The sequence below is a fragment of the Takifugu flavidus genome, chromosome 9 (genome assembly GCF_003711565.1).
Source record: "Takifugu flavidus isolate HTHZ2018 chromosome 9, ASM371156v2, whole genome shotgun sequence".
Taxonomy (NCBI): Eukaryota; Metazoa; Chordata; class Actinopteri; order Tetraodontiformes; family Tetraodontidae; genus Takifugu; species Takifugu flavidus.
Window position 1 is genome coordinate 10029199 of NC_079528.1, and position 12709 is coordinate 10041907.

The 12709-nt window shown below is 44.3% G+C and overlaps 1 protein-coding gene across 4 annotated transcripts in view; it reads left to right on the forward strand.

Moving 5' to 3' along the window:
• LOC130531667 (protocadherin alpha-C2-like) overlaps positions 1-12709 on the forward strand; it is a 119081-nt gene that overhangs the window by 87330 nt on the left and 19042 nt on the right. Inside the window, exon 1 of one of the 4 annotated variants that reach the window (XM_057043784.1) lies at positions 340-2942. The exons of 2 other annotated variants lie outside the window; for them this stretch is intronic. In XM_057043784.1, the coding sequence (XP_056899764.1) occupies positions 573-2942 (2370 nt within the window). In that variant the 5' untranslated portion in view covers positions 340-572. Of the gene's footprint in view, positions 1-339; positions 2943-6140; positions 9017-12709 lie in introns of those variants that run through there. One more of the 4 variants, XM_057043783.1, reaches the window with a different exon arrangement.

Below are 12709 nucleotides of genomic sequence, written 5' to 3' on the forward strand. Positions count from 1 at the left end.
GTCATTTGGAGCCTTTTTCTTGTTTTCAGTGATGCTGAAAGGGATATAGTAGGGATATTTGGCATATCCCTACTGTCTTGGTCAATGTAACAGTATGATATGTTAAATTATGCCTTTATTCTTTCCTGAACACTGATCATATTCCTAAACATTCATTTTAATTACATCTTTTCTTCAGTTTATTTTGGCTGAATATTAAGATCTTTCAAAACTGTTCACAGTAATATTTGAATCATGATTGTACGAATTTTCAGACATCCTAAAGGCTGTTTTAATCACAAATGGACACCGTAAAGTTGTACAGAAGTCCACCGAAAGTAGTCTCTTTTTTAATATTTTCATATCTTAGTCGTAACGCCTGGGGTCGCTCCTGACCACAGGATCATTGATGTCGATGTTTTACGTCTCCTCCTTTCTGCGTGACGCGTCAGCAGATTGTGTGCGCTTTGTGAGGATACGGGCGGTGATGAATAGACTATACGACGAGAGTCGAGGTGAATAAGAGGATTCGTTGATCTAGTGGCCCTTTATGGATCTATTTGTATCCTGTCTCGGTTTGTTTGTAATCCGCGATGGCTATCGGATGGAATAGTGACATTCTCTGTTGGATGTTTATCTTATTTCTCTCGGACTGGACTGCTGCTCAGACGTCATTTTCTGTTCCCGAGGAGGTGGACAAAGGGACTGTGGTGGGGAATCTAGCAAAGAATTTAAACGTCAATGTTCGGGATCTGCAGGCGAGGAATCTAAACATCGTGTCTGGATACAGTAAGAAATATATCGAGGCAAACGTTAAAACGGGGGATCTGTTTGTAAATGAGCGAATCGACCGTGAGGAGCTTTGCCCGAACACGGTAAAATGCACGCTGAACTTAGAAGCCATACTGAGTGATCCTGTGGTCCTCCACCGCATTGAAGTGATCATTACCGATTTAAATGACAACGCGCCCGTCTTCCTGGAAAAGTCATATTCTCTGAACGTATCTGAATTGTCACCTACGGGCGAGCGCTTCCTGCTCCCGCTCGCTGTTGACGCAGACATGGGCAGCAATTCAGTAAAGACCTACAAGCTTAATGCCAACGACTATTTTTCCCTAGATGTGCAAAGCGGAGACGAGCAGAGCGCGTCTGCAGAATTAGTCTTGCTCAAATCGTTGGATCGCGAAAAACAGGCCGTTCTTAAACTCACGCTGACCGCGGTGGATGGAGGGAAGCCCCCCAAAACCGGCAGCTTGCACATCGATGTAAATGTTCTGGATGCCAATGACAACACGCCGACATTCAGCAAAAGTCTGTACAAGGCGCGCGTGAATGAAAACGCGCCCGCTGGGTCACCAGTGATTCAGCTGAGTGCCACAGATTTAGATGAAGGGGACAACGGCAGGGTCGTCTACTCCTTTGTCAAGCGTGGAAACTTCAATCCCGCTGATGTGTTTGTGCTGGATGCTGAAAGTGGTGAGATAACCGTGAAGGGTGAGTTAGATTATGAAACCCAGCCAGCGTTTGAAGTTCATGTCCAAGCGAGAGACAAAGGGGGTTCGCCTCGAAGTGCAAATGGTAAACTGCTTGTGGAGGTAGTTGATGTCAACGACAATGCCCCAGAAATAGCGGTGACGTCACTCATGAATCCTGTCAAAGAAGACGCCGAGACAGGCAGCGTTGTTGCCTTGGTGACGGTAACTGATAAAGACAGTGGGAAAAATGGCAAGACTCGTACTGTTATAGTTGGGACTGTACCGTTCAAGCTCCACTCCAACTACAAGAATTATTATTCGTTAGTGGTAGATGGTCTTCTTGACAGGGAAAAGTGCTCTTCTTATAATGTCACAATTACTGCTGCTGATGAAGGCAATCCGCCTCTATCCAGCACCAGTCTTGTCATTATTCGTGTTTCTGATGTTAATGACAATGCTCCGGCCTTTGGTGAACCTGAAATTAATATTTATATCAAAGAAAACAGTCCTCTTGGAGTTTTGATACATAGGATAACTGCAACTGATCCTGATGAAGAGGAAAATGCCAGAGTGACATACAGAGTGATGCATGATTCAAAAAGTACCCCCAAAACATCTGCTGTAAACATCAACTCAGAGACTGGAGACATCATCAGTCTGCAGAGTTTTAACTACGAGGAGCTAAAAACCTTCCAGTTTAAAGTCCAGGCCACAGACTCTGGGGTTCCTCCGCTCAGCAGCAACGTGACCGTCAACGTGTTTATTTTAGATGAAAACGACAATAGTCCAACAATCCTGGCGCCCTATTCTGAGCACGGCAGCGTTAACAGTGAGAGCATCCCCTATTCTGCTGAAGCAGGATACTTTGTGGCAAAGATCAGGGCCGTAGACGCTGACTCTGGATACAACGCGCTGCTTTCTTATCACCTGTCTGAGCCCAAAGGAAACAACCTGTTCCGGATGGGAACCAGCACGGGAGAAATCAGGACTAAGAGGAGGATGAGTGACAACGACCTGAAAACTCACCCCTTGGTGGTGCTGGTTTCTGATAATGGAGACCCCTCCCTGTCAGCTACTGTGTCTATTGAGGTGGTGGTGGTGGAGAGTGCAGCTGACATCCAGACTCAGTTCAGACATGTGCCCATGAAGGAGGAGAGCTTCTCTGATCTCAACCTGTATCTGCTGATCGCCATTGTGTCGGTGTCAGCCATCTTCCTGCTGAGTCTCATCACTCTCATAGCCGTCAGGTGTCACAGGACAGACGGGGGTTTGGGCAGGTACAGCGCCCCCATGATCACCACCCACCCTGACGGGAGCTGGTCTTACTCCAAATCTACTCAGCAGTATGACGTGTGTTTCAGCTCAGACACACTCAAGAGTGACGTGGTGGTTTTCCCAGCAGCGTTTCCACCTGTAGATGGAGAACTGATCAGTATTAATGGAGGAGACACTTTTACCAGAACTCAGACTTTACCCAGTAAAGAGAAGGTGAGTTTAACTGAGGATTTTTTTTAAATCTCCCTGTACTCAGTGTTTCTTCATTCTTATTTCCAGTTGGTAGATTATACGTACTTCTGCTTTAAGCATATATCGTCAAAAACCCATTTTTGCTGCAGTGCTGAAAAAATCCTGTACTTGGCCTTTTCATATGATTTTAGTCTGTCTGGCTGAACTTGTTGTTTCAAATATAATAATAGCACTGTCCATGGTTCTGATTTTCCTTCCTTTTTTCTTTCTTTCTTTCTTTCTTTCTTTCTTTCTTTCTTTCTTTCTTTCTTTCTTTCTTTCTTTCTTTCTTTATGTCTTTCTTTCTGTCTTTCTGTCTTTCTGTCTTTCTCTCTTTCTGTCGTTGTCTTTCTTCATTGCTTCAATTATTAACTTGTGAAATCAAAGGAAAACAAATTTATTTAAGCAAATGTTTCAATGACTGCTCAATAATGTGGCCATCATTAGTAGTGTGTTTTTAATTATTTCATTCCGTTTTTCGTTAGATTTGTTTAAATTTGTATTTTATTTTTTCCACACATGAACCATAAGGTGTCACGTGGTGTCGCTAGAGACCGTGATTTCTTTTTTTTTAGTCCACTGAATGACGACTCCTCTGCTTGTAATTTCCCCGTTGTTGAGTGGCGCTTTGTCAGAGCATACGTGGACTCGGGACACAGTAGGATCGGTCTTTATTTCACTCCATGTGCCGTTATGTTTGAAAATGAACGTCTATTTCGTTCGGTGGCAGCAATGGGACCTGGGGGACGTCGAGTCATCGTTTTGATAAAGACGATAGTTTTGCTGTCTTTGTGTGCTGGATGTGAGGCGCAGCTCTTATTCTCCGTTTCCGAGGAGGTCGACAAAGGAACCGTGGTGGGAAATCTGGCCAAGGATTTACAAATGAACGGAAAGGAACTGGAGAAACGGGATTTAAGGGTCGTGTCTGGAAATTCCAAGAAATATTTCGACGTGGATGTAGAAACTAGCAATTTATATGTCTGTGAGCGGATTGATCGCGAAGAGCTTTGTCCAACCACGGCAAAGTGTTCAATAAACGTCGAGGCAATTCTGAGTAATCCGGTGCGTCTGCATCGTATCGAGGTGCAGATTGTGGATATTAACGACAATGCGCCATCTTTTCGAGACAAGGAAAAGATTTTTAACATTTCGGAATCGTCTTTTCCCGGGGAGAGATATCTGCTTCCACTTGCACACGACGCAGACACGGGCAGCAACTCCGTAAAGAGCTACAAGATAAGTTCTAATGAATATTTTACTCTGGATGTTCAAATCGGAGGACAACACAGCGAGTCCGTTGAGATGGTGCTTCAGAAACCTTTAGACAGAGAAAAGCAGGCCGTTATTTCTCTAACACTTACTGCTGTCGACGGAGGAAAACCTGCGCGGTCTGGAACATTAAATATAGTCGTTTATGTGATGGACACAAACGACAATGCCCCGGTATTTAGTCAAAATCTGTATAAAGCTCAGGTGATAGAAAACGTCCCAGTTCAAACGCCCATATTAACAGTCAGTGCAACAGACTTAGATGAGGGCGTGAATGGGGAAGTTGTGTATTCGTTCATTGAAAGAGGAAATTTCCTTCCTGAAACCGTCTTCTCCATAAACTCGAACACGGGTGAAATAACTGTGACTGGGAAAGTAGATTATGAGGAGAATACAGCTTATGATATACGCGTACAGGCCAGGGATAAAGGCGTGCCTTCGCGGAGTGTGCACGGTAAAGTTTTAATAGAAGTCATTGACGTTAACGACAACACACCTGAAATCAGTGTCACCTCTCTCATGAGTCCGGTGAAAGAGGACGCTGAGTTAGGCACAGTGGTAGCCTTGGTGACAGTAAGTGATAAAGATGGCGGCAAAAATGGCCTCAGCACTGCTACAGTACTTGGAATAGTGCCGTTTGGCCTCAAGTTGAACTATAAGAATTATTATTCGTTAACAGTTGATGGTGCTCTGGATAGAGAGACAGTTTGTCAATATAATGTCAGCATCAGAGCCACAGATGAAGGTGTCCCACCTCTGTCCAGCACCACTGTCATCCAAATTTACATTTCTGATGTCAATGACAATGCTCCTTTATTCACAGAGCCTGTGATTAATGTGCAAACGAAAGAGAACAGTCCAGTGGGCACGACCATCTTCACCATGACAACATTTGATTCAGATAGAGAGGAAAATGCAAAAGTAACATATTCCTTATTAGATGATGCTTCAAAAGGTATTCCAGTGAGGTCTGCTATTAATGTCAATCCAGACACTGGAGACATCATCAGTCTACAGAGTTTTAACCATGAGGAGCTAAAAACCTTCCAGTTTAAAGTCCAGGCCACAGACTCTGGGGTTCCTCCGCTCAGCAGCAACGTGACCGTCAACGTGTTTATTTTAGATGAAAATGACAATAGTCCAACAATCCTGGCGCCCTATTCTGAGCACGGCAGCGTTAACAGTGAGAGCATCCCCTATTCTGCTGAAGCAGGATACTTTGTGGCAAAGATCAGGGCCGTAGACGCTGACTCTGGATACAACGCGCTGCTTTCTTATCACCTGTCTGAGCCCAAAGGAAACAACCTGTTCCGGATGGGAACCAGCACGGGAGAAATCAGGACTAAGAGGAGGATGAGTGACAACGACCTGAAAACTCACCCCTTGGTGGTGCTGGTTTCTGATAATGGAGACCCCTCCCTGTCAGCTACTGTGTCTATTGAGGTGGTGGTGGTGGAGAGTGCAGCTGACATCCAGACTCAGTTCAGACATGTGCCCATGAAGGAGGAGAGCTTCTCTGATCTCAACCTGTATCTGCTGATCGCCATTGTGTCGGTGTCAGCCATCTTCCTGCTGAGTCTCATCACTCTCATAGCCGTCAGGTGTCACAGGACAGACGGGGGTTTGGGCAGGTACAGCGCCCCCATGATCACCACCCACCCTGACGGGAGCTGGTCTTACTCCAAATCTACTCAGCAGTATGACGTGTGTTTCAGCTCAGACACACTCAAGAGTGACGTGGTGGTTTTCCCAGCAGCGTTTCCACCTGTAGATGGAGAACTGATCAGTATTAATGGAGGAGACACTTTTACCAGAACTCAGACTTTACCCAGTAAAGAAAAGGTAAGAGTGCATAATATAAAACAGACTACCAACATGAAAATCTACTAAAATTAACATGACTGTTGACAAATTTTCCAGAATGCAGTTTTGAATCATATCTCAATTTACCATCATTATTGCAGTGTGGCTTATTTAGTCTTTGTCAGGTGTAATTGACTGTCTACCATTGTTGACCATTTGCAATCCTCCATTCCTGGTGTATACACTCCTCTTAAATTGCCAGTTGTGATTGACTTCATGGTACCTTGCATGCATGGGGCGGTTATTTGTTTGGTCTTCATGATTGTAAGTGGATCACAATTGATTCCATCCAATTCGTTTCTCTACGACTGAACTTACTTTTATTTTCTTGCACTAACGTCAATCGATCACACGGGGTCGCTCTAGACTCATAGCGTTCTAAACTTATTTACTGTCGGACGCTCCTCCTTTAAAATGAGGCTTTTTCCTCTTTGTTCGACATAACGTTCAGAAAAACTCTGTCCTGGATGTGTCGTCAGAGACCGCAGTTAAAGCGGGAGTGAACGGTCATCAAATGTCTTATTAGATTTTTCTTTTTAAAAAAGAATATGGACATAATGCGAGGGAGACTTGTGCATCGTTGGATTTATGTTTTCCTTCATCTATTACACATATGGAGCATCGCGGTGGCGCAGACTGTGTATTCCGTCACGGAGGAGTCGAATCCCGGTACCACTGTTGGGAATTTGGCAAAGGACCTCAACTTGGATGTACAGGAATTGGAACGTCGTGATTTTCAGATATCAGGACGTAACACTAAGTATTTCGAAGTGAATGTAAAAACTGGGGTACTTTTGGTGAAAGACCGAATAGACCGGGAGGAGATCTGTTCTCGTAACGTGAAATGTTCTTTAGAGGTGGAAGCCATTGTGAACTCTCCGCTGAATCTTTATCGCTTCGAGGTGAAGATCGTAGATATAAACGACAACGCCCCCTCTTTTCGGATACCGGAGATCGTTTTGAACGTGTCCGAGTCAGCTTTCCCCGGAGAAAGGTTCACCCTTGCGAGAGCCTTCGACGCAGATGTCGGTAGCTATTCGGTGAAGAGCTACAAGCTGAGTCAGAATGAGCATTTCTCACTGGACGTGCAGAATGGTGGAGAGACGACAGTGTCCGCTGAAATGGTGCTGCAGAAAGCCTTGGATCGCGAGAAACAGCGCGTTATCAAGCTAACACTGACAGCTGTCGATGGGGGTAAACCTCCTAAATCGGGCACGTTACGCATCACCGTTTATGTTCAGGATGTGAATGATAACATTCCAGTTTTTGACAAGTCGCTGTACAAAGCCACGATAGCAGAGAACACGCCTTATGGCGCATCCGTGATTACTGTACACGCTCGAGATCTCGATGAGGGTCTGAATGGAGAAGTCATATATTCATTTATCAATCATGACAACGATAATGATATCGATAAATTTGATATCAATCCGCTGACAGGGGAGATAACTGTGAAAGGTGAACTAGATCATGAGAAAAGCAGCGCAGTCGAAATCCGCGTACAGGCAATAGACAAAGGATCAAGTCCAAGAGCATCTCACTGTAAAGTGTTGGTAGAGATCACGGATATCAATGATAATCCACCAGAAATATCGGTTACATCTTTAGTAAACGTAGTGAAGGAAGACGCACCGCAAGAAACAATGGTGGGGCTGATAACGGTGAGAGACAACGACGCGGACAGAAATGGACGCGTTCAGGTTCGATTAGTTGATACGGTGCCCTTTAAAATAAAGAATACATACAAGAATCACTATTCATTGGTTGTAGATGGAAGTCTAGACAGAGAGGTGGCATCTGAATACAATATAACAATAGCAGCCACTGACGAAGGGCTCCCACCGCTCTCTGGTACCACTGTGATCACGGTCCGTGTTTCTGACGTCAATGATAACCCGCCTCGTTTCAAAGAGCCTGTGATAAACATTTTTGTCAAAGAAAATAGTCCAGTGGGTGAATTAATTTATAGACTGACTGTAGATGACCCAGATGTAGATGAAAATGCAAAAGTAACATATTCTGTCATTAATAACAAAAATAACATCCCGGAGTCGATCATAAACATCAACTCAGAGACTGGAGACATCATCAGTCTGCAGAGTTTTAACTACGAGGAGCTAAAAACCTTCCAGTTTAAAGTCCAGGCCACAGACTCTGGGGTTCCTCCGCTCAGCAGCAACGTGACCGTCAACGTGTTTATTTTAGATGAAAACGACAATAGTCCAACAATCCTGGCGCCCTATTCTGAGCACGGCAGCGTTAACAGTGAGAGCATCCCCTATTCTGCTGAAGCAGGATACTTTGTGGCAAAGATCAGGGCCGTAGACGCTGACTCTGGATACAACGCGCTGCTTTCTTATCACCTGTCTGAGCCCAAAGGAAACAACCTGTTCCGGATGGGAACCAGCACGGGAGAAATCAGGACTAAGAGGAGGATGAGTGACAACGACCTGAAAACTCACCCCTTGGTGGTGCTGGTTTCTGATAATGGAGACCCCTCCCTGTCAGCTACTGTGTCTATTGAGGTGGTGGTGGTGGAGAGTGCAGCTGACATCCAGACTCAGTTCAGACATGTGCCCATGAAGGAGGAGAGCTTCTCTGATCTCAACCTGTATCTGCTGATCGCCATTGTGTCGGTGTCAGCCATCTTCCTGCTGAGTCTCATCACTCTCATAGCCATCAGGTGTCACAGGACAGACGGGGGTTTGGGCAGGTACAGCGCCCCCATGATCACCACCCACCCTGACGGGAGCTGGTCTTACTCCAAATCTACTCAGCAGTATGACGTGTGTTTCAGCTCAGACACACTCAAGAGTGACGTGGTGGTTTTCCCAGCAGCGTTTCCACCTGTAGATGGAGAACTGATCAGTATTAATGGAGGCGACACTTTTACCAGAACTCAGACTTTACCCAGTAAAGAGAAGGTAAGGTTCAGTGCATAAAAAAAATCTTGTTTTATTTTGCCTCTTTCCCTGCTCGTCTGCTTTGGTGCTATCCATGGTACTGAATTCACATTAGGGCATCAGGAGCCTATAGACAATATCTCGAACCGAGTGAATTAGTTGAGTGTATTAGGCATACCCATTTAACTTTGACATGAATGATAAAAAAGCAGTCCAACAGTAATCAAAATTTTTATACTATGTGCAAGGGATAATTTCAAACCAAATTCAGCAGAATAAATGTGTCTGATGCTAGTAGAGCAATATAGAAAACAGTGTGAAAGGCTTCTTCATAGTAGTCTTCGCCTTGGAGAGAAATCTAAACTCTTTGTTATATGATTAGCATGTTGTCATTTATATTTTACCACAGCTGGAATTTTGGTAAAACACAAAACTAAAAAAATGTGTTGATCTCACATCCAAAGGAAGGTTTTACTGCAGGGGTGAACATTTTTTTTTTTTTAATGAATGTTGAAGGGTGAATGTCAGTTGTGTTCAGAGTTGAGATGTTGACAGATAAAAGAAATTCTCCTTCGTAAAGTGGTCAAATATTCACCATCAGTGCCATCATGTCCAACTTGTCAACAAACATAAATTCAGGGTGGCGATGCTTACCCTGTCTTAATAATCAGTTCATGCAGTACACCCCATGTTGCCACAGCTGCTTTGTTTGACTATGCTTTGGTGCAAAATAATGTAATTTCTGCATGTCCGTGTGTGTTTGAGTGATTTTGTGTGATTGCTTCTGTGGAGAGATATTTGATTAAATCTGGCAGATCATTAGCTACCAAAAAGGAAATAGAATGAACACTTTATATATTTATTTTCTTTACAGACATTATGTTGTTTATTGCATGTGCTCAAAATCACTCTCATTCACTTATTGTATGTTTAGAATTTTGTTTTCTGTGCATGCCTGGTTTAATACCTTGCAGGTGTAGATGTGGTTTTAAAATCTTAAATCGGCACCTCCCACTAATATTTTTCTCACAGATAATTGTTTTAAACTAGCAGGTACTCAGATAAAATATGAATCTCCCTTTCTTGTTTATTCTGTGGTCTAATTATATCTGCTTTGCACAGCTGTCAGGGCACAACTGTTATTCAGTGACAAGCACAGATCGCTCTGATTCTGCCTTGTCTTCTCCTTTTATTCCTGCTGCTTTGCTGTGCTGCTCAGTTGAATCTACAGTTCTCGCCTCTGCTGCCTTCCTTCTCCACCATCGCGCTGTCAGGTCTCCCTCCCCTCCCCCTCTCTCCCTCAGCAGCTCTGCCTGAGAAGGGGAGCAGCTGAGAGAACTAACAGGGAATTAAGGTTCATCTCCTGAAACACGTGTGCTTTCTGCACTAGGGCACCGTAAACACGATTGAATATATCTCCATAACTAATTCTAATGGATGCGCTGACTGCATGAAATCCCGGTCGACAAATTAGGACACGATCAGAACCTTGTGTATTATTTAACTATTTTATTCATGCCGTAGTTTAGATATACGTTCCTATTCATGTAACAGATGGGTCGTTTTTTTTTTTTTTTTAACCAATATTTTCACTAAGTTACAATTGCGTATCTGGAAGATTTCTGAAGCTGTGTGCTGCACCGTATAGTGGATGTGTGGAGGCAGTCAGACGCTGTGACCTCATTTCAGGGAGTGGCGCAGCATGGTCAGAGCTGCATCCGTGCGGTTGTTTCAGCGTGTAGGAGTCCATTCTTTTCAAAGGGTAGTATAAACGTGTTCGGTAAGGTTTTGTTGTAACTGGGTCAGCATGGTGATTTAAAGATGGCGGCGCACCGCATGTGCCATCTGAATGAAAGCAGTGGTTTTTGGTGCTTGAACACTTACGCATGCGACTTGGGATTTATTAAAAAAAAAAAAAAACACTGGCCCGAGCTCTCTGCGTAAAAGTGGTCCAGGGTATGCTCTGTGTAAACGTGGGCGAGAGGAGAGGGGGGAGGGGCGGGTAATTTTCCGTTACTTGCTGCAGTTGCACCGACGGGGAGCTTCCGTACCGAGCGAGGTATCAGCTCATCTCGGCTCATTCTCTCCTTCCTCCTGCTCACGCTCTGCGGCTGGGGCGGGGTCTGCAGCAGCTACTGCCTGTCACACACTAACCGGCTGGGCGGGGCGACCATCAATGGCGGACGCAGGCGAGGTTTTTATCCTTGCAATCGTCAGATAATGAGGAAGCGAAATATAAGCCTGCAGCCTTTTAAATACTACAATAACGTATCCAGGTTGTAAATCGAGAGAAATAGATTTTAGTCTTTATCTGTCTGGTGTAAAGTACCCGAACTACTTCCTGTTTTTGCACTTCACATGGGTGTGTCCTTTGTGTATGTGTGTGTGGCTGTGCAGCTCTCTATGGTTGCCATGGAGACTGCCATAATGAAATGATGAACTCCTGTTTCCAGTATGCACACGCCCCCAGCAGTCATCTACCCCAGCCTGGGCTGTATAGACGTATGCAGGAAAGGAAACGGGGTGGACACAATAGGAGGCAGGAGAGATGGAGACAAAGAGGAGGATACCAGACAAAGATGTGCAGCATCTACTGAGAAATGCAGTGTCAGATGAAAGTGGGAAGAGAGTGAGCATCAGTATAGTGTCTGGGATTAGGGAAATAAAAAAAATGGAGAGGATTTTAGAGAAAGTCACGTCTGCAGCAGCAGGAACCAAACCCTGCATGGTGATAGTGAGAAAATGGGAACTCCTGAGGATGAGATGGACATAAACACATTAAATTCATGTCCCGCAGCCCCGTGTAAACCAAAAAAAGGCTTACAATTGGTCACAGATAAAACAGAACCTTATCACATTCCTTCTCCTTCTTCCTCAACTTCTCTCCCAAATCGTCCTCCATCCTTGCTGCCTCTTAGTGGCACTGCGATGTTGTTGAACTCATTAGATCAGCTTTGTCATGCTTAGAACCTTAGCTTCCTTTCTCTCCCATCCCAGGAAGATACAAAGCCAGGCCATCCTAAGAGGGAACTATGCAAAGCCTGTCTGCATTTCCTGATAGCTTTGTTTTGTGCCACAACAAGAATGTGTGTTATTTACACACAGACTGAACCAGGACATCCAAGGAACTGCTTAACCCCCCAAAAGCCCTTTTGGGAGGGATTTGTGGTATTTTTAGCTCTTCCATGCCCTCGTCTTTTGAAAGCAAGGGACACTGGGGATCAGTGCAAACAAACATGCTCCCTCCACTCGCTTATTGTGTCCACCTAAAGTAAAAGGATTCTAGATCCTTTGAGCTTTAGTTTCAAAGTATTAAACATGAAAAAGTTCGTGATAATCAACTGAAACAAATGTCATGATAATTAAAAGTAAACTTAAAATGATTTATTTTAAAGCATGCTTGTTTGTAATGTGCATATATGACTGCTGTGATGTCTGTCTTGTATTTCTTGACCTATTGTATGCCCTTTCATAGCTGTACTGTAAAATTCTCCATCAGCAACTCTTTTTTTATCCTTTGACCTCTGGCAGGTACCTTCTCCTACCTGCTCATGCTGCAGTCACCATATTCTGTCTGTGCCACTCATCTCCCTCCCTCCCTCTCTTTCTCTCTCTCGCTTTCTCTCTGTCTCTCTCAGTGATAATGATTACGTGCCAGAGGGGATGGTCACGTGTTTTTTCGTTGTACTACTCACTCAGTCCAACAGAGGGCCC